Raw genomic sequence first — 23554 nt, 5'->3', positions numbered from 1 at the left:
AATTGCTAAAATACAAATAAAAAAAATTAGGGTAATAAGACAAAAATAACTACAGTAAAATATTAAAAAAAATATTTCTCTCGCATTTCCCTTGTGTTTCATATGGGTTTCAATAGACATTCTCTATAGTTTTTGAAACCATTCTAAATTTTTTCTAACATGTTGCTCAATGTGTTTCTCATATAATTTTCTATCGCTACCTCATTTCTCATTTCCCCTCCTTTCCCTCTTTCATTTCACGCATCGCTTCCCGAATTCGTTTCCAAACCTGGACACCATATTATTAACGAATACAAAGAACGTAAACAATAAAGTAAACTGAACACCATATAAAGATGATGATGGCTTGAGAATTATTTAATTTTCCGTTGAGGGTTATAATCTGAGCAATGTAACAAAAGTATTCTATAAACCGAATGTATTATAAGGCACTTGGAGTGAGAGGGTGAAGGCATGAGTAGAATCACAAGTTCTTTTTTATAACTAAAAGTGGATCAATAGTCCATTCCTATGTGTACAACAATATATGGCTTTAAAACGTATGATTTTGGTATGGACTCCAAGCTACTTCACCACAATGATATTATAGAATTTTGTTCATAATTATGTTATTTATGTAAATATCATGGCACCGAATTTGATGCGAACCTAGCTATGATACCAAATTGATGCAAACCTAAGGTTCACACATTGACTTCCACTAATTTAGGAGCATAGATGCATAGACGAGAAAGGGGAATCCCCAATGGCATGGACCTGATATGGAATCAAGCAACACAAAGAAAGTCAGCAACAGAATCATGAGAGCAGAAACCAGAAAAAAGAGATAAGACTTAGCAGTGTTCAGTTAGATGGGCACCATAGCAGATAAAAAGACCCAAAGAAGTGGAATGGAGTGTGATAGGAGTGGGATTGTAAAGAGACCATGGTAGAGAAGATATCAGGCAAAAAGAAGAGAATCTTAAGCGAAAGAAGAGAATCTTAAGCGACAATCAATAAAATAACTAGGAAACGAAAGCAACTAGAGGAACTAGAGGAACTAATACAGAGAGGCCCTAGTGCAAGATGATAAAATTAAAAGATCAATTTGAAAGTTCTCCAAGGGAAAGAATAGATTCCCTGCATGATAAAATGAAGTCATGAGAAATGACTTCCATGTAGGATAAAAAAAAGAGTAAGACAATAACTTGAGCCTTTGGAAAAACAAAATGCTGGACAGATCTTATATCTACAGAAAATACTAGAAGGATTACCATTAACTGTGAACTGTCTTGAAGCCACAACCAAGAACCTAGTAAAGTGTCATTTTCAGAAAATTGCTTCAAACACCGTAGAAGCGCTGTATCTCAAGTCAAAACTCAAGAATGCATTTTTTTTTAATGATCTCAAGAATGCATTATGATTATGTTTTTTCTTATAGATTGATTTTTTGGGAAAATTATTAAACAAAATGCAAAGTTTTGCTGAAATTATGAATCAAGGGCAGACTTTTGAAAATCATGAGAGAGGGGTTGTCAGGTGCGTCAGATATGTTTTAGGACAAGAATACCCTTCTTGCTTTTCCCTCCACCTTTTAGGCACGGATCCCAATGCCATTTCACCTACCCTTTTCACTTTTCATCTTCTTCTTCCCCAAGCCTTCCAAACAGTAAAACTCCATACCCATTGCCATTGCCATTAGAAAAGAACTCCATTGCCACTAGGAAAAAGACCCCATTGGTTCTCTTTATAAAGCTTTGGATAATAAACCTAGGGAAATGTTATCAGCACTACTGTATTTTGATGAGGGCACTCCTCACTTTATTAAAAGTACAGTATGGCCCGCACCATAGGATGATCCAAACCGTCCATTAGATGGGCCACAACCTAAATAGGTTGTGCCCCAAAAATCATTTCCATAGGTTGATCCTAACCGTCCGATCTATTGAGGGTTAGGATCAACCCTCTAACATTCAGATCGGAGGGTTATGACTTATGATCAACCTATTGAAATGATTTTTGGGGCACAACCTATTTAGGCTGTGGCCCATCTGATGGACAGTGTGGATCACCCTATGGTGCGGGCCATACCGTACTTTTAATAAAGTGAGGAGTGCCCTCATCAAAATACAGTAGTGCTGATAACATTTCCCTAAACCTATGCTCTAGAGACTAGTATGTCCATTGTCCTCCATTTTGCTTTGGATAATAATGGAACCACTCTTTCCATATTTGGCCGGTGGTGTACATGTGTTGGACAATGATAATATATTTGTGTGGTGGTATCAGTATTTTAGACCATGGAACCACTATAATTCTTCTTTTGGAACCACAATTTTGATTTTGGCAACACCTTTTTAAAACTTGGAACCACTATTTATGACTTAGGAGGAACCACTCTTTTCATACTGGAACCACTCTTTTGATATTGGAACCACTCTTTTCATAATGCAAAGCCACTTTTTTCATACTGGAATACTCTTTTGATATTGGAACCACTCTTTTCATAATGGAACCTATTTTCATACTAGAACCACTCTTTTGATATTGGAACCACTCTTTTCATCATGGAACCACTCTTTTCATACTGGAATCATTCTTTTCATAATGGAACCACTTCGTTCGGGAGTCCAAATGACCCTTCGAACTTCCGATAGGAGTCCAATAGTTTGTAATGGAAGTGGTACCCAATCGGGAGTCCGACGGGTCAATCGGGAGTCCGAAGGGTTATTCGAACTCCCGAACGAAGTGGTTCCATGATGAAAGGAGCGGTTCTAATATCAAAAGAGTGGTTCCATTATGAAAAGAGTGGTTCCAGTATGAAAAGAGTGGCTTTTGCATTATGAAAAGAGTGGTTCCAATATCAAAAGAGTGGTTCCAGTATGAAAAGAGTGGTTCCTAAGTCAAAAACAGTGGTTCTGTTTCCAAGATAATGATTCCAAGATTTAAAAAGGTGCAGCCAAAATCAAAATTGTGGTTCCAAAAGAAGAATTATAGTGGTTCCATGGTCTAAAATACTGATATCACCACACAAATATATTATCACTGTCCAACACATGTACAGTACCAGCCAAATAAGGAAAGAGTGGTTCCATTATTATCCAAAGCAAAATGGAGGACAATGGACATTCCAGAGCATATGTTTATTATCCAAAGCAAAATAAAGAGAACCAATGGAGTTTTTTTCTAATGGCAATGGCAATGGCAATGGCAATGGGTATGGAGTTTTACCGTTTGGAAGGCTTGGGGAAGAAGATAAAAAGTGAAAAGAGTAGGTGAAATGGCATTGAGATCCGTGCATAAAAGGTGGAGGGAAAAGCAAGAAGGGTATTCTTGTCCTAAAACATATTTGACTGTACCTGGCAGCCCCTCATGATTTCAAAAGATTCATAATTTCAGCAAAACTTTGCATTTTTTTAATAATTTTTTTTTTTTGAATGGGTTTTTTAATAATTTTTCCTTATATTTATAGACAAAACGATTATGAAATTAAGGATTCCTTATATCTTGAGAAATGTTTTCTCTGCATTGGATTGCTGTGGAACTTTATAATCACATAACATCTCCTGGAGACACCCGGTAAACAAGAAAAAAGACTGGGACTCTATCATCATGTAACTTCTCCGGGAGAGGTAAACAAGGAAAAACCCTATGATTTGTGGACACCGACATGCGTGTCACGTCTCGACACAGACACGGAGTGTCGGACACGGCCCCAAAATTTAGAAAAGGGGACACGGCTAGAATAGAAACGAGGACACAAAAAAACCAATAGGATACAATGATGATAATATTGGAATAAAAGTTTATTTAGAAGAGTCGATATAATGTAAGAAGAGTTGCCATTCAAAAATAATAATAATAAGGTGAGAAGAGTTAATGATAAAAGAGGTAAACATAATATTCAATACTAAAACAGAATGTCACACTTGACACGGAACAAAAATGTGTCAACACGCCTACATTAAGTCTGACACTTCTAGCCGTACATTTACAGGTGTCAAAAGGAGTGTCGACACGTGTGGACACGGGTGTTGTGTTGGACATGACACAACACATGTGTCAGCAATAAATTCAAAGTGTCGACTAAATCATAGGGAAAAACTAACCTTTTCCCCACTTCCCGGCACAAATGTTTTGCAACTTGAAAGTAACTAGAATGAGCCTCAGGCACAAATGTTTTGCAACTTGAAAGTAACTAGTATAAGCGTGATACGTAAGGCATGATTTTCTTATAAGAGAAAAGGGGAAAAAACAATGTCTTAAAGCATCGGGATAGAGTACCTGCAGGGAGCAATATAATATAAGCTGGTGATGGGATTTAGAGTCAAGCCTTTCTTTTGGAGGAGGACTTGAGTTAAAACCAGTCTAAGAGCTTCTGCAAATATGCCAGTGACCTGGTAAACCGTCCCAACTACATTAAAATGAATTTCCCCATATGAGGAAATGACGACTCCGAAACTGACCACCAGCATGTTCAAGAACACGTCACACCTTAATTTATCAGTGCCGCATATAACGGCCATGAAAAACGTTGCGACTGGCACTGTAATAGTTGAGATTTTAAGATTAAAACTCCCCAAAGTAATTCTCCAAAGGCATAACCATGAAATTAGGCAAAAAAGAAGGCAGAAGATATGGTTACATACTTAAGGCTTTGAGCATCTGGATAAAAGCCACCGAAATGTGCAAATAAGCAGTGTTACCAAACCTGTGAACAAAAGAAAAGAGCCTTTTCATCACTGCTACTGTAATGCAATATCCCAACCATTGTTTTAAATTTCGGCCAGATTTCGGTTGGGTCCGAAATCGTATACATTTCGGATTCGGTTTCAATTTCGGGCTGGAATTAGGTCATTTTGACCGAAATTGTAATAATTTCAGCCGAAATGTCAAAATTGGCAAAAATAAAAAAATGGGTAGGGACCGGAACCGAAACTGAAATTTAAAACCATAATCCCAACATGACATGCTTGTCAACTAGACACAGGTACATACGTTGCAAGGTAATGATAAAATCAACAAAATTTGTTATTGGAACTCCCAAATATTAAATGACAATGCAAGCAAAGAGTTGAACATAGTTAATATGACAAACAATTCAAAAAGAAAATTTTCAAATTTAAGGGGAGAGAGATTATTTAAGACATCTTTGACTGGTGTTCCTGAAATCAGAGAAATGTTTAAGCATGTCTTTAGCATCAAACTTGCCCAAGTCAAAGCAGATGGATTCCAATGGACGGAAATAATCCCCTAAACCCACTTATAACTATCACATGAATTTGCGACTTCACAAAAAGTGGAAGATCTATCTCACTTTAGCATCAAACTTGCCCAAGTCAAAGCAAGTGGATTTCAATGGACGGAAATAATCCCCTAAACCCACTTATAACTATCACATAAAGCTTGAGAATTTGCGGCTTCACAAAAAGTGGAAGATCCATCTCACTTTAGCATCAAACTTGCCCAAATCAAAGCAAGTGGATTCCAATGGACGAAACTAATCCCCGAAATCCAATTATAACCAGTGTTTAAAAACGCGGATGTGACGCGAAACTCGGCTAAGAAAAATCCTTGTCGACTGGGCGCGGACGCGGTCACAACTCATGAGAGTCAAAAGAGCTTTTATTGACCCTGTAGGGCAAAATGTGGAATGTGGATGGGGTGCAACGCGGAACGCGGCCAAGGTAAAAGGGGAGTCGATTCGGGCAAGTTCTGAGTCGAGTCAACGAGTTTTTAAACACTTATATAAGTATCACATAAAGCTTGAGAATTTGCGACTTCACAAGAGTGGAAGATCTATCTCTTTCATTAAGTACAATTCACTCAATTTCATTAATCACAACCAATTTTAGGTAAGAAGTATTAAAAACTTATCCATCTCGTGGACATAATAAACATTGAGAATTACCACATACAAACTTACAAAGTACAAACTGTTCATTCCATATTCTAATTTGTTATTAGATAAAGAAAATTAGAGGAAAAATCAATAATGAAATTACACAGCATGTGTATTTTGTCAAAATTTTAGTCAAGGGACCGGAATATAGTACTGAAATATCTGAAAATACATCCACTCACTCTTGCCATGAGCATAAAAGAACTAGAATAAAAATTAATCTTTAAGTCATTTTGTGCCTCTTGAGTTGCTTACCAAAGGCTTGCTGCAAAGAAAGCACTTATAGGAATCACACATGTTGCATATCTGAAAAACCAAGGGAAGTATATCAGGTAGGAAACAAATTGAAGGAAAAGAAAAGAGATACATTCTAATAGCTTTAGATGACACAATCTAATAACCTTACATTTCGAATGTCATCTTGACAGGTGCTACAACCTGCACGACCAACCCATCACAATAAAAGGTCAAGGTATTTCCATAAAAGTAAATAGTGCACGAAAATTAAATATGGGGAATGATGATGAAACTCGAAAGTAGGATATATCCCTAAAGCAGAAAAAAAAAGCCCTTCAAGATTCAAGATTTCAAGCACATACAAACCACTTAATATCATTGTGACTGAAGATTATTCAGGCACATGGTGGATCAACCTCATCTTTGACAAAAAAATGTGCTCCACATGTTTTCTTAGATGTCCAAATATTAATCCAATCTTCCTTTTGATATTTTAAGGCATGTAATTTTCTAGGGTTCTCAGTTCAATTGTTTATTTACGATGGACTGTAATGGATCAATGGGGATGCTTAGTGGCTTAGTATAAGAAAGTCTGAATCGTTGTGAGCCATGATTTAAATATTAATGTTAAAACTTACATGGTTTAAATTGATTGCTATGATTCATTACTTTTAAAATCGAAACTTTCTATTTTCATGATTCCCATATGAATCTATAAATGAAAAAAGATTGTTGACCTAACTTCTCAAAGATCAGTGTTGGGAGGCAGCAAATTAAGTCCATTCAATTGATTTTTTTTTAATTAAAATAAGTTTGAAAGATTAAAATATTATAAAGTCAGCAACAGTTTTAGGTAGATGACGTATCTTATGTCGATAACATAAAATAATAAAAGGTAAAACATTTGGATTAGAATTCACATGTTCTTGCACCTTAGGTGACCAAGGGCCCTGGTGCCGCACACGATCCAAGGGCTAGTCTGCCTTGTTAGAGTTGATGATGGAACATCCACATATGCTTCTTATGAAGAAAAAAGAAGATAATAGGGGGAAGAAAGAGAAGAGGAAAAGGAAGGAAGAAAAGATAGAGAATGGGAAATCATGGAAAGTGAATACTCCAACTCTTTTTTTTAAAAGATGACAATTGTATTCATACTAACAGAATTACAAGGTGGACAAGTAGTCCCACTGAATATACATAGTATGAGCCATCCAGGAACATTCTCCTTGGAAGAAATAAAACCCTTACCCCTAGAATTGAACCGGTAGCTTTACAATTTCCTTTACAATTTTCAAAATACTAGGCAAGAAATTAGCATAGGAGTTTCCCAAGGAATACAGGACCCTTATGTGGCAGGGGTTGCACGTCATTTTGCCAAAAAAAGTCGTCCTCTAAACATTCCAAAACACAACCAGCAGAGAGGCCAAAATGTTCTACTGGTACCAGGCATAGGATCCTTGAGTTTCTTCTAATTTTTGAGAGCCTTAAGTTCTCTTCTACCTCTACCCGAGGTTTTTCCTTTTCTTAGTCCGGAGTCCCTTTTTTCTATATCTAGGAACATTTTCTTTGTTTCTTCGATATTTTCTCGAAAGCCTAATTCCAATTGATCTCCCAGATTAGACATTTTCTCAAACTCCTCCACTGACGATCTTTCCTCTGAATCAGTTGAATTTCCTCTTTCCTCTTCTGAAGATTCATCCCCTGAAGATTCCAACCTTCTTTCTTCTGAAGGTTGCTCCCCATTATAAAAAAAAATTATTTCTCCTTCCCAACTCCACATCCATAGAGTTTCTCACTGTCTTGGAACCCTCATCCGGGGATGGTAATTTTGTTTCTTTTCCCGTATCTCCTGCCTGATTTGATTCTAGGCCCTCCTTAGATTTGTTCCCCGGCAATGGAAGGATACAGTCTAAATCTGCCTGAATTTGACGTACCGAAGGATCCTCAACAAAGGCCACTGCTTTCGGCCTTAGTTTTGATAGCTGGTATTTCTTGAATTCTCTTGCAATCTCACTTCTCGATGGGGACCAGTCATGAGGTCTACGATACCTTTGATCCCGATTTCTTTTTTGGTGTTCCTTTTCTCTGTACCTTTTACTCCATCATCATCTGAGACCCATGCAATTCCTGACTGCTCATTCATCTATCATTTTGATAATGTTTGATACAAAATGTTTCTTTTTTTTTTTTTGGATTTTCCTATCCAGAGGACTACTCCTCCATTGATTTTTTTGGGATTGGTATCCAACTTCCCAACCTTCTCTGGGAGGGTACGGAATTTTGGATTTATCGTGTTTACGATATTTCCGTAATCTTCCACTTCTCCCGATGTAACTTCTCTCTCCAGGGATCCTGAGGCCTCGATTGCGCAGAGCCTTTTTAAAGCCAAACCTTACGTTTTTTAGGCTATCCCTAGCCACTGATCCTTACCACCCTTACGATTGGGGGCAGCGTTTGACCGTCGATTTGTCAGAGCTTGATTGAGGCCTCCACGAAGTCGAATCTCCTGATCAGGATCTGTAGGGGACTTGGCATTTAATGCTACCAGCTTGTTAGCCTCCATCCTCGGCCTGAGAGATCCAGCTAGTGAGGTCTCTGCCACCTAGTGGGTAGGTGGAAATTTAAACTTTGAATTTTGAACCAACGGTTCTTGCCTGCCGGATTTTTCCCCCTCCCGAACTGAGCATTCTTCCGGTGCCGGAGGAAGAAGGCTGGTAATCTTTATTCCCAACTGTTCTGATGATTGGGGGGATATTTCCTCCCTTTCTACCTCCGGCATACATTTCACTTGAACTAGGAAGAGTTTATTGTCTACTTTTAATCTCACATAAGGTGGTATCAATTTCCAGTGTTCTGTAAGGACTTTCACGGAGGCAAAAGCCACACAATAGTTGTGGTTGCCTGATAGTTGCACTTTAATCACATGCCCAAACAGCTTCCCCAAGGCTTCAACCGCTGATAATGACCAAGCATGGAGCGGGATGTCATAAAATATGATGCATACCATTTTGGCGCCAGCATGTGTCGTTGGATTCCAAGAGGACAAGGAGGATAAATTAGGACCCGGGGCTTCCCCCCCTTTTCGTAGTATCCTCAGAGCTTGTTGTTCTGAATCAAATCTAAATGGCACCTCCTGGTTATTAATGATGAGTGGTTTCGATAGTAGTCTTCATACAACCTATTTAATAGCCCACTGCCAAGTCTCTTTAAGATCCCACAAGCCAGTCTTCATACAACCTATCAAGCATTTTTTGAGTTCCTTTTTCCGATCTTCCACTACTTTGCCAGCCACATCTACTTCTGGATATTTCCCAAGGGAGTCCATTCCGGAGTGGGGAAAAAACTCTCCCTTATCCATTCTTGGTTTCTCTCTTTCTTCCCTTTCCATCTCATTTTCTCTGCTTCTAGTGCACTTACCGCATCTAGAACGCAATCCAAAGTTGTAATACTCACAGGATGAACAGCTCCAGTTGTCTGGGTGATTTTTCAGTCTGATTACCTACCTGTCGTCTACGAATTGGGTGGAAATCAGGTGATTTTTCTCCTCTGGTTTCTGTAGTTGAATCAAAATCGCGAGGACTCCTCGGCCTTGAATCATATTCGCGAGGACTCCTCGGCCTTGAATCATATTCACGAGGATTTATCGGCCTTGATCTGGGGGATGGGGACCTACAACCATTACCCAATAGGATCAGGTTTCTCCTGCAACACTCCCTACTAATCTCTAGCCATTGCAGAGCTTCTACTACCGTATAATCAGCCTCTCTTATGTCTTGGTATAGATCTTTGAGGCTTTCTATTCTATAGCCACAACTACAAGTACCATTGGCTATATTTCTCCCCAACTAGAAAATATTTGGAGGGCTTACCAGTCTCTTTCCAAAGTAATCCCTTACCCCCATACTTCGTTATTCCTCAGTTAGCTAGGACCGTTATCAGAAGAGGGGCAAGAAGGGCTTGGGCCCTCAACGGCAGCGGTGGGGTTGTCTCGCCTGAGAAAACTATCTCGCCGGAGAAGAAGTGACTACCGTCCAATTGGAAGGGTACATGATCATATTCAAACTAGTGTTCTAGTTCCTTTTTATAGGGAAACCCTCATTTTACAACTTGTATTTTATTCCAACTCCAACTCCACATCTCATCAAGCTCTTTTATATAAATTAAGAGCAAGAAATTACATAATATGCTATTAGGCCATCCGGTGATGGGCTCTAACAAAATAGAGAAAATAAACTAAATGCCTAAAGAATCACACTAAAACAACAATACGATGAAGCCTACACTATTTTAACTCTCTTAACACTCCCCTTCAAACTGGAGCAAAGATAACAGCATGCTTAGTTTGAAAAAAAAAATGCTTTCAAACTGATTTTGGAGACTTTATTCTGACTAGATATTAACCATAATGGTCTCCCCATGTTTAAAAACGCGGATGTGATGCGGAACACGGCCAAGAAAAATCGTTATCGATTAGGCCCAGACATGGCCAAGAACGCGGTTGACCCGGTCATAACTTGGGAGAGTCGAAGGAGTTTTTGTTGACTCTGCAGGGCAAAACGTGGAATGTGGATGCGGTGAAACGCGGAACGCAGCCAAGGTTAAAGAAAGTCGACTCGGGCAATTTCCGAGTCGAGTCAATGAGTTTTTAAACACTGATAAAACAACTCTGTCAAAAATCCACTAAAGGGCAAAGGAATCCAGACACACATCACTAGTTTAATCCAAGAGAATCCCCCACAGCAGCAATTGACACCAAGAAGGCATGAGAATGCACAACAAGGCCACACAAATTGCATACCAGCCACATGAATACATAAAAGTTTTCACAAGGCATAATAGCATACAGTAATAGCTTAGCAGCCACACATCAGGACTGTACCAGTCCACAAAAAAGGCTTCAGAAGAGCCCCACACAAAGGCCCTGAAACATATTTTCCCCCCCCTGCGGCGTCATCATGGACTCCCCCGAGTTGACTTCCCTTTACCTTGGCCATGTTCTTGTCCAAGTCTATGTTTTGCCCTATACAGTCGATCAAAACTCCTTTCACTCTCCTGAGTTATGACCATGTCAACCAAGTCCTCAACCGTGTCGTACTGAGTCAACTAGGATTTGCTTTGGCTACATTATGACCCGCATCTGCATTTTGAAACACTGCTCTGCAATAGCCCAAAGGAAGGCTCTGAAACAGCCCACAGAACGGTTACGTAACAACTCAGATACATGGTTTTAAATTTCCACCAAAATAAAAACGAAACGACCGAAATGTTTATGTTTTCATTCCCAACAAAACGCATACCCCGAAACCAAAATCGTAAGTATTAGTGATATATTATACCAATATGTGATACAAAATTATATTTATATAAATTGCATGTGAAATATAGTTTATGTATTTATATTTATATGAATTACATGTGAAATGTGATATGTACTGAACTATATGACATGCGTTGCACTATGTGTTCAATGTTGTTAAACTATTATGGGTGTTTTTTTACATAAGCGATGGTTTTTTAATTTGTACTTGTGCTTATTCTAGCACTTCTTAATGTTGCATCTTAAATGTCCATCATGTGCATACACGTCTCCATGATTTTACAGGATTTCCATCAGAAACTAGCATGTTTCCATTTCCGTCGTGACCCAAAAACATACTAAAACCGAAACCTTGCCCACAGAAAGGCTCCATATCATCCCAAAGAAATGCTCTGTAACTGCCCATAATAGGCCCATAGGCTAACATTAGTCAGAAGTAGCACCAGATGATCACAACAACAACAAAAAGTGGCACCACACGATGTAGCAAGTCCATAAACAAGTATGGCAACAGTCCATAGTCCTGTCTCAAAACCAGTCACAAATATCTGCCTCAGGAATTTCTCAGGAAGTGTATCTCAGAAGATTTGAATTTTTTGTTACTTTCGGGTTTATATCTGGAAAAAAACTGAAAAATGGAGAATTGTTAAAAAATATATATAATTTAAGAAAAAATGAAACAAAATATAGAAATAAAGATATAATTGAATTATCGTGATATTTTCATGGTAAATGATAAAAATGATAATATCATGGTATATTTAAAAATCTCGGAATTATTTTGGGGTTTATTCGTTTTATCAAAATGTCATGATAAAATTGCGATATTTTGAAAAATTCGGAGATATTGGTGAGAATTCAAAATCTTCAGAGATTTTGAATTGAATTTTTTTGTTAATTTTGGGTTTATATCTGGAAGAAACTGAAAAAATGGAGAATATTTGAAAATATATAATTTAAGAAAAAAAATGAAATATCGCAGCATCATGAGTACTTATAGTCCCCTGTCAAATGAATGAATTATCAGGAGCTCCTGTGCGAGTTGGTTTGACTTTCGACTTGCAAACTATTGAGATTATGTAGGATTATACACAAAAAATCCTTTTTTCCGCTCTGTCTCCAGCCCTATGTCTCCTATCCCTTGGAGGACTTCCTCCACTTGTAGTTTTTTTAGAGAAGTCCATCTATATTCCTAGGATCAAAACTACCCCCTCTCCTCTTGCAAAATTTCCAAGTTCACCCTGATGTTACACTCTTCATTACGGTCTAACCCTTGGCCTTAATCTGCATACCTGCCCAAACGCGTGTTGCTAACCATCTCTTTAAGCTCAACATCTAGCCACACGCCACTGACTGTGTATGATACGATTAAATTAAATTCATGTCAGAATTAATGAAATATGAGTTACAAATGCAATTTTTAAGGCCTCACAGCAATGTACACTAGCAAATGTTAATCTTTTAAGAAATAAAATTCACGGAAAATTATTTAATGCTGCTATTTAATAAAAATCATTTGTTACTTGTTCAAAAATAATAAGAAATAAACCCATACCATGACTAATAACAGATATAGTTGTTTCTAACACAAGTCTATGTGCCACTTCTGCATCATAGAAGTGTGAGAAAAAAATATCTCTTGAAAGAAAGTAAGCGAACTCAATTTTAGGTATAAATCCACACTCGAAAAGGTGGGTTTAGTAACAGAACCAGGGAAGGATATTTGAGGGAAGTGCACACTAATTGCATACTCTTTGGGCGATGGTTAGATTGAAGAAACAGATATACTCGTTCTCGCACCCACTTCCCGCTCTAGCAACTATGCTCCAAACAGAAATATTTTCAGAGTTCCCCGACCACTTTATTAGCTCATTTGACAGTCACTTATTGCCAAATCCTCCATACATTAAACATGGCAATTGGCCAAGATTACGATGCCAAATAGCTTCAAAATTTCCTTTATGTTGGGATACCCAATGATCTGGTGCAAGGCTCCAGCTGTCCGGAGTAAACTTTGAACCAGCTAACCATAAAACTTAATATTTAGCAAGTCATTTACATTAAGAAATTGCAACTAGAAGCCCAATATCGTACTCTAAAAACTCAAGCCATATTACAAAAGTTTAAGAAATTAAAAATTACATGTACATGGCATCGAGGCAACTTGTAATCAAGAAGAAATTTAAGACATGGATATGGTAAAGAGAGACATGTACCTATAAGGAAGACAACGGCATGCATATGATTAACTAGATACCATATTATATTTAAAAAATTGCAAAAGAACAACAAACAAAAAAAGAGTAATCATGCAAACAACAAATGAAGTAATAAAGTTTCAGGGCCATGTAAAAAAATAGCAACGCATTAAAGGGAATTATAGAACAAACTGATTCATATGGGACAAACTATACCCAAAAGGTCAAACTCCAAGCATACCTTGAAAATTCGAACAAGAATGAATGCCACCACACCAGAAAATCCCATGTGGATCATCGTAAGTGTTATAGGAAATGGGAAATTAAAATATTTTGGAGACAGAACCCACTGCAAATGGATGAGGACAGAAAAATATTTCAAAGATTTATTCATTGAAAATGTACACATTCTGTAAGTAAAGATAAAGCTCCAACCACATGCATACATCAAAAGCCTATAAAATATATTTACCAAAATATAAAAAAGTGTCATACATACGATTAACAGGTCAATGGAAAGTAAGCAATTATTACAAAAAAGAAAGGCATTACTCACAATCTAGATGCAAACAAAGTGCATGCCTAAGAATTCAACTAGATTCATTCAACGAAGCTTAAGTGCTCAATAGAATGACTCGTGAATGAATAATATATCTATAAAAACAGCAAGTATACTTTTTCAAATTCAAAAATGAAAAATCACATTCGACAAGTAAGCACAAGAACGACAATCAAAACTCATTGTATCGACCCAAAAAAGAGTTCAAATAGTAGATCACAAAAGTTGATGTAGTAATTTTCTGTGTGTCACCTATGTTTAAAGGATCTTTAATAACCCCTATTGGTTTAACATGAAAAAGACTTCACTTTTTTTTCTTAAGCATTCACTCACCAAATAACTACAGCTGAAAATTTTCTTTTTAATTAGTTATTAACTGTTGAGTTTCAGTTGTCCAGAGTTCATCAAAATGAGCATTTTTAGAATCAGTAGTTGGCAAATGTTTTCAAAAAGACATTTTGAGCACTTCCCTCAAGCTTTTCAAGCTAATCCCTTTTTACGCCGTTGACATGCATTGAAAAAAATATATTCTTTTAAGAACCTTTTTATGTCGGCGTGGTACGGGGTTTTCATTTCCTCTATGGACAGACAGTGAGCTGGTTGTGCCCTGTTCTACACTACAATCTTAATGCTTGGTATCCTTGTCAGGATCCTTATCATAGAGGCCGAGGTTGTGAGAGCATCTCCGTACTAGTTGTTCATATAAGGGAAAGTGATATTCTGAAAAGATTTCTGCAGAGTATCTTGTTAGTGAATTCCCAGACAGATCTAATTCTGAAATCTACCCATTGCAAGATCAGACCAAAACAAGCTAACAAATCTGGCTTTTAAAGGGGGGGAAGCACTAGATTTGATAAGAAAGCTTCAGAAACAAGAGATCCTTTCAATGGATCCCATGGGGAAGGATCAGCCTCAGATCTTCTGAGGAAGAAAAGAAAAAACCACGAAGGCTAGAAAATTCGTGCAGCTGAGGATGTCAGCCATATGGCCGTATGACCACCAAAGGGGGGTTTTTCTTTCTTCTCTCCTAGCAGAAACAAAAAGGAAAAAGAAAAGAAGCACTTGGAGATTGTCGGATTGATATTAACTTCCAAAAACGATCACAACCGTGCTTTGAAACCATGTTGCATGTTCAGAAGAACAAGGGATGAAGGGAGAAGAGACTATATGAGAGAAAACGATGAAGGGAAAAGTCAATCCACCTATATGATATAAGAATTTATGTCGTTTTTCTCCATTCTTTCTTATAATCTTCTTAAGGATTGTTAACTTACCAACTTCTCCTAAAGCTTAAGCTGTTGGAGAAAGGCGTTATTTATCTTTTATACTTTAACACTCCCCCGCACGTGTGGCCCACTTGGCAAGCACGTGGCACATGTGGTCCCACTTTGGGCCGACCGTCGCATGTGAATCTTTGCTATCCTGGAGGTTTTAACTCGAGACCATTTGCTCTGATACCATGTTAACTTACCAACTTCTCCTAAAGCTAAAGCTGTTGGAGAAAGACGTTATTTATCTTTTATACTTTAACAAGGATTTCTTACTTTCAAGATAATAATGGAGTCCTAGTACTCCTCAAAAAGTACTCATTGCTTAAAACATGGGTGCCAAAAAATGGCATTTAACAACATTAAGACAAACCTTTTCTTTATTGTCCTTCCAATTTTGATTTAGTGCTGGTTGTTTTGGTTGCCACCTATAGCATAATCATTCATTCTAACTTTTTTGCTTCCTTTTCCATTCCTCAGTCATCATAAACTTTATACTGGAAACATAACTTTGACGAAATCGTAAAGCCATATATCGCCTCACCTTTTGGTTGACTTGCATCCTTTTATTTCCATATGTTTCATATTATATATGTCATCACCAACTCCAGGGCATCCCACTGCATCTTTCTGCGACCAAGGTGATCTTTCATGGTTCGACACCAAGGAGATGCTTTATTCAAAACAGACAACCCCGAAAAGAATTCCAACAATAGTTGCATCTGCAATGTCGTTTATTCTTTCACATACCATTGTGCAATGCTTTTGTGTAACATATACTTCACCATTTACCAACCAAAGGAGAAAAAAAAAACAAAGATAATTTGAGTCACATAATTTTAAAATATCACTCCTTTTTTTAAAGGGAAAATATCACTGCTGTGTACTGCTGCTTTTCTATTTTGGATATTTTCCTTTTTTTGGATATTTTACTTTACAACATTTTATTTTGCTTTTGTGAAAGTCCCCTGAGTTTTTCCCTCATTTGGATTGGTACTTCATGAAGTTCTAATATTACAAAACAGAAATGGAAAAATAAAACAAAAAGACAAAACAAAAAATGCAGATATCAACATCAAATTGTTACTATCTGATTATTTAAGCCTAAAGTAATTTAGACTGAATTAAAAAAGTACAATTTCAATGAAATTATCCAACTTTAGAGAGAAGAATCAATCAATATACATGTCATATAAGCAATGTAGCATAAAACCTTCCGATATATCCCAATAAAAAAACTCATAAGTTACAAGCCTTTGGATTATCAAGCCACTAAATCAAGTGAAATTGCTAAAGCCATGATGCCATGATATTACATTCAATATATTATAAACCTACTCCATATGTTTATCAAAATGAGAAGCCATAACAGAATAACAAGATACAAAATAAACCAATTCTCTCCTTTGCCGCGATGGCTTGGAACCTTTCTTAAGCCTTATAGGTTCAGGTTTCGAGGATTGGTACAGGCAAATAAAAAATAACGATATAAAATAAGACAGGAAGACACATCACCTTGTTGTACAAAATAACACCTGAAGAGAGCAATATGTAGATTAATAGGTATAGATAGGTCAGCAAAAGTGGCTTGTTGATCATCATGTCTGCTTACAAATTCATAAATCAACCTGTACTGGCTTTCAATTCCCAGCTAGCCAACCATCTAAAAAGATGAGTTTCCCCATTTGACATGAAAGATGCTAGGACATGTCTCATCAAACACGACACTTGCAATGCAAGGATAGATATTCTTTTTCCTTCTTTTTTTTTTTTGAATTGTAAGCAAGGATAGATATTCTCCAACCCAGATCAGCATATGAGGATCAAATCATCAAAGTGTAAGTTGTCCTTTGAAAACCATAAAGCTGCAAACCTGGAAAATCATGCAAATGAATAAATTATCTAACAAGGCTAGCATAATACAATTATCTATTCCCATAGTAACTTATCTTCAATATAAGTATTATAAGTAATGAAAAGCCTACATGCAAAGATACTGCAAGATAACCTCAGGGCCATGCAACATAAAAGGACTGTACACAGCTCAAGAGCGAGAAGTTGCACTATGATGAATAAACGTTGAAAAAAAACAAAGTATCATCCCAACGCCCAAATGCAATGTTTTAGTTCCGTGCCATACTAATTACATGCATATAAAGCAATATTCATGGGAACCTTAAAAGCATTTTCAAGGACTGCTTCCAATTTCAAGGTCCACTGAATAAAATAGTCTGGAATTGTCAATTTAAGGATATGTGTACCATTAAAAAAAATACTAGTATATGTTTATTCCATACAAATTCTATCTTGTTCTCCTAATCACTAACGCAATGCAAAAACTGAAAAGTCATTAACGAAGACAGAGGAGGGGAGGCTAAAATTTACAGTCATTACTAATTAGATGAGTAAGCGGAAAATCAACACTTTTGATTACAACAATTTAGGTAGGCAAGTGGTGCATAATGATGCACAAACATTTCTTACCACTAAGGATGGATCTAAGTTCTTGCCATGATACACAAACACGTGAATGCAACACGTTTCCTCTTAGATGGGGTTTTTACTAATGATAGGGATCCAACTCCCACTTGGGGCACAATTAAAATTTACCTGCATGGGCACCAAAGAAAGACAGTTCTATTACCTACACGGGCTAGTGAAGCCACTAGAAGTCTAGAATGAATCTATTCCCTCAACTCAAACCTCAGATGAAACAAGATTAGTACCAGAAATTTCTCCCCACACCCTATCCCCCCTTCCTTCCCCACCCAAATGATAATGTATTTCATCATTCCAATCCATGTCTTAAAATCCCTCATCACTAATGAATTAGGCGTGCAACTTGGGTCGGGTCAACCCGAACCCGACGGGTTCAACCCGATTTTTGGGCGGGTTGGGTTGAACTTTTCCGGGTTGGGTTCGGGTTCGGGTTGGGAATTGTCAACCTGACCGAAAATGGGGTTGGGTTGGGTTGGGTTGGGGTATCGGGCAACCCGACCCGACCCGTAACCCGACTAATATAGTAATATGTATTGATATTTCACGTTTTTTATGAGTTTTGCCGTTTTGGGGGTTTCTCGAATGTTGCTGAGTTGGAAACCACAATCTATAATTGATTCATTAATTCATTCTATATTGCATATTCAGATTTGATAATTGTATTATGTAGAAAAAAAGAGACAAAACAAATATAGACTTAGAAAATGAATGATGTATGGTGCCAGTAGAGTGGAACAATGATAGGTTGCTTTGATTTTCTAGGTAACAAGCATCTGCTCATCAGGTCAACCCGACCCAACCCTACCCCACCCAACTCGACTTAGGAAATTGGGTTGGCCAGGTCGGGTTCGGGTTGGGGGAAAACAAATCCGGGTTGGGTCGGGTTAACCAAACCGGGTTAAGAGTCGGGTTGGGTTGGGTTAGGGTTGGAGGTTGAGGTTTCCGGGTTGGCCCCAACCCGACCCGAGTTGCACCCCTATAATGAATGAAATCCCCTATTGGCCCTCGTCAGAACTTGGACTCTAAATCCTAGAGAGCAATTTCATCTTTCCCTACCCACATTGTGGTTTACCTGAAATCCTCTTAATTTCTTTATTTATAGATTGTAGCTGGAAGAATGACTAAGAGAAACATTCACCGGTGAAAGCCATTGCTCCGATACAACCAAGCAAGCTGAGTCTATTGAGCCACCGAAAGCCCATATATCAATGTACGGAACCTTTATAGCCTTCGCTGACTGTCTAAGGTATACTCTATCGTAAGCGCTAAGCTCCCTCTCAAATGCAAAGTCTCGCATGTTAACGTCCATCCAATGATGGCATTATTGACGGACAATTATCAAAACTATCCAGCACCTGTCATGTAGATGATGTCATTTTTCCATGTGTCAAGGCTCTCCAAAGTTTAGAAGCTAGGAGCAGATGTGGAAGCAGGGTGCAAATTATGAGTAGGTGGATTTGGGCTTCACGCTACGCACCACATGTCTAGGTACATTTAGACTAACATAGATGGTAATAGCTTGAGGAACAACATGGCTAGGGAGTCAATCAACTGATTATGTGGACTGAGGAGCATGAAAATGTCCATATGTACCATGTTCCTCGCGGTCAGTTAAATAACAAGAAAATTCCATGTCAAAATACTTTTGGACTGTCACAGGTGATATTCCCTTGGACAGTAAGGCATTGTTTGGTTGCACAAAAGCCAGGGACCTGTAGGGGTTTTGCTGGGTTTTTGAGTGCCACATCAACAAAAATCACTGTTTGGTTGCCTATAGAGTTTTGAAATCCATGAAGACTCACTGGGATGTCTTTTGATTATCTCAGGCTTGTCAAGTGGCGTGGTGAGCTTGTCTCCTTCTAGCAAAATCAAAGCAAAAAACAATAAAAAGGTGGTTTTTTGCTTGGCTTTCTTCGGAATGATGTTTTTTCTGTCTTTATCTCACTTTTCTCTCTTTATATATTGGTAATGACACCCCCTGCCACTACTCTACGAGGTTGACAAACAAACACAATTGTCTTCCTGGGATGTCTTTTGATTGTCTCAGGCTTGTCTAGTGGCATGGTGTGCTAGTCTCCTTCTAGCAAAATCAAAGCAAAAAACAATAAAAAGGTGGTTTTTTGCTTGGATTTCTTGGGAATGATCTCTCTCTCTCTCTCTCTCTCTCTCTCTCTCTCTCTCTCTCTCTCTCTCTCTCTCTCTATATATATATATATATATATATATATATATATTGGTAGTGACACCCCCTACCACTACTCTACGAGGTTGAAAACCAAACACTACTTACGACTATTCTACGAGGTAAGTTCCAGTTAACTACAAGGCTTGCCTCCTCCATGTTGACTACTTACACGACTACTCTACGATGTAACTACCTGCAACCAAAAAGAGCTTAAAGGAAGCACCTAGCTTAGGTAGTTAACCACTTGATTATGCTGGTTGAATGGAAAGGTCCATGTTTCGCATGTTCCTACCAGTTAAATTGAGCAAAATTCAACCTTGTAATCAGTGATTCAAAACGCGGCTAAAGCAAATCCTTTTCGACTCAGCATGACATGGTCGAACACATGGTTGACGTGGCTAAGTGCTCAGTTGACATGGTCATAATTCGGAAAAGTCAAAGTAGTTTTTATTGCCTTTGTATGGAAAAATGAGGACTCGGACAAGAACGGGGGCAAGGTAAAGGGGAGTCAGCTGGGGGATTCCACGATGATGAGGAGAAGTGACTATGAGGTGGTATTCTTATCTCTTACCATATTGTACCCTCATGCTTCAAGTGTTTGAAATGATTTCCATACTTATGGTGTCCAAAAAGCAAACCTGTGTACGGATTTTAAAGGTGCAACATCCTTTTAGTGTTATTTAGCACCTAGGTAGGTGGTGTAGATCTGGATGGAATCCGATTCATTTCGACTGGATATGGTTTTAGTAGTTGAGTACCCATTTGATGTTCACATGTGATGTAAACCATGGTATACAGACATAAAGAACTACATCTCAGGCCAGGGGCATCCCAATGAGGCGTCGAATAAAGAAATAAGGACTTTGCAGAGATTGGCAGCTAATTTTGTCATTTGTGGAGGAGAGTTGTATCGACTGTCTTTCGACGGAATTCAACTCTTATGTGTCACTGAAGATCAGGCAGAAGAAATTCTCGCAGATATTCAAGCAGGGGTGTGCGGGCCTCATATCAATGGGAAGATGTTGGCAAGGAAGATCCTACGTCTGGGGTACTATTGGCCAACATTGGAAGCAGATTGTCACACATTTGTGAAGAAATGCTATAAGTGTTAGATACATGCGAATCTCATCCATGTACCACCTACCGAATTGCATTCTCTTACCTCTCCTTGGCCGTTTTCGGTATAGGGAATTGACATCATTGGCAAGATTTCACCCAAGTCGTCTAATGGTCACGAGTACTGTAGACACCCCATTTTGACCGGACCCAGATTCGCTGTGTTTGTGCGAAACCCCATCCAATCACCGAGCTAGGATCCCAAATTGCACCCTAAGCTAGGTTAGGGTCCCCCATAGGTCCCTGTAAAATTTTGTCAAAATCCGAGCATGTTTGATCAGTGAACGGATCGAAGTAGTGAGCGTAGTGCAAATCTGTAAGGGGGGTGGATTATCTGCAGAGGGGGTGCGCCTTTGAGGTACGAAATTCCAATTGTCTTTCGCTAATAGGACAAAGCGGGCGGGGGGCAGCTAGCAGTTCGCGCGCCTTATCCAAAGGTGGAGTGCCGATATCAAAAAAAAATTTTAATATAAGAAAAAAAATGAAAAAATGGAAAGGGGACGATTGATTTTCTCGCTCGAAAGAGAGAGGCAGAGAGAGCGAAAACTGGGTTTTCCCATTTCCATTTTCCTCCCCCGCGGATCATCTTCTCCGATCCACCTCCGGTGGGCTTCCGGCCAAGCTCCATTTTCTTCCTTCTTTTTTCTTCTCCTTCTTCTTCCAACCTCCTTCAAACCTACCGCCATCCCTCCCATCTCCGAGCCGTCCCTTCGTTGTTGGATTCTCAGATCTGAGATCTGAAATCTCAGATCTGAGATTGCAGATAGAGAAATCCGAGGCAAAGAGGAAGAAAGAGGATTCATTCTCGTGAGAATCTGAGAGAGAGAGAGAGAGAAACCTGAGTTTGTTTCCTTTCTTTCTCCGGTCAATTCATACTTTCCGACGAGATTTCATCTAGATCTGACCGGAATCCGGTCAAACCTCCATCGATTCCATCACAGACTATCTTTTTCTTCTAAGCTTTTATATTTCACCTTTGAAATTTTATTTTTGAAACCCTAACCCGAGATCTGAAACCTTCCCTCTTTTCCAGTCATCTTCTCCGACGGAAATCCCGTCGGAATCTGGTAATTTTGCCCAAGACTCATTAGATCCGCGGATTTAAAAGGATTTGAGGAAATCTTTGTTGTTTTGTGGTAATTCTTCGGCAAGATCTCATCATTTTGTGCAGCTGAGGCTTCATTTGAATTCCGATCTGAATTTTAAGCATATGTATGTAATTGGACTTTAATTTGGAGTGTACTCTTGATAATTCCTCACATCTGCCATAAGTAGAAGAAGAGAAGCAATTTCGAGGTACAATTTCTATGTTTGTTCTTGCTTATTTTCTCTATGAGTATTTCTTTCCTCTATTCTATATGTGATAGCTATTTGAGATATTTCAATGATTTACTATAGATATAAGATAATCAGATCTTATGTGATTTTCTTAATAATTCTTTTATTACAGATTTTTTTTAGAATAGATCTCGCGATGTTCTAGATTTAGGTGTATACCTTGTTAATGTTATCCAAATTTCTTTGTTTTGTATCTATCCATGTAAATAATATTAAAATATGGCAGTGAAAACTATCAATAATGATGGTTTGTATTTAGCTGGTTGTATACATTACATTACTCATCTTTCATATATCTCTTGGTTTGGAACATCTGAGCGCTAGAAGAAAAATAGTAAATGTTGTAAAGGAGCATGGATTGAAATGTTACAGGAGCTAAGATATATTCAGAGATTTTATACATTCAAGGTGTTTCTAGAATTGCAATTCTTGTTACTGCTCTATCTCTTGCCACAGCGCGTGCACTCAGAATTTAATTTTCAAATCAGTTTAAAATGAGAGGATTATCCATTTAAGTGCAAATATGACATTTGTCATCGGTGCATATAAGCCCTACTGTTGGAATTTGTTGTAGAACTTATGTTTCTATTTTTCATCAAGAAAGGTCATTTGGTTTGCCCTTTGTGAACTCATTTAAACTTGTTTAGCTGAGATATATGGTTGTTGCCATAGTGAATACAAATTGGATGAAAATGAGGGCTAAAGCCTATGTCTTTTCACTTTAATAAAGTCAACATGTTATGATTGTTGTCCATTTTTTTTTAGGGTGTATAGGTGCTCTGTCCCATTTAAAATATCTCATTTTGTGGTGACTTATACACTACAAGCACTGCTAAGGTAGAAAAGAAATACTCTGCTATGAAAGTATATATGTGTAGCTATGCATTTACATGTGATTGTATGTGAGTGTATAGGTGAGTGTCTCTAAGACTGTGTACAAGTTTATATGTATTTTT

At 38.0% G+C, this 23554-nt stretch overlaps 1 protein-coding gene across 3 annotated transcripts in view; it reads right to left on the bottom strand.

Moving 5' to 3' along the window:
* Positions 1-23554, bottom strand: part of LOC143856938 (putative sugar phosphate/phosphate translocator At3g17430) — a 39031-nt gene that overhangs the window by 6173 nt on the left and 9304 nt on the right. For all 3 annotated transcript variants that reach the window (XM_077367241.1, XM_077367276.1, XM_077367309.1), the window contains exons 2-7: positions 16976-17333; positions 13875-13982; positions 6288-6319; positions 6137-6187; positions 4629-4690; positions 4264-4525 (exon numbers count right to left, since the gene is read on the bottom strand). In XM_077367241.1, coding sequence (XP_077223356.1) covers positions 4264-4525; positions 4629-4690; positions 6137-6187; positions 6288-6319; positions 13875-13982; positions 16976-17062 — 602 coding nt within the window. In that variant the 5' untranslated portion in view covers positions 17063-17333. The remainder of the gene's footprint in view (positions 1-4263; positions 4526-4628; positions 4691-6136; positions 6188-6287; positions 6320-13874; positions 13983-16975; positions 17334-23554) is intronic.

Source organism: Tasmannia lanceolata, unplaced genomic scaffold (assembly GCF_043159265.1).
Source record: "Tasmannia lanceolata isolate RefF3 unplaced genomic scaffold, GAP_Taslan_0.1 ptg000002l, whole genome shotgun sequence".
NCBI lineage: Eukaryota > Viridiplantae > Streptophyta > Magnoliopsida > Canellales > Winteraceae > Tasmannia > Tasmannia lanceolata.
This window is presented reverse-complemented; position numbering and strand designations above follow the sequence as displayed.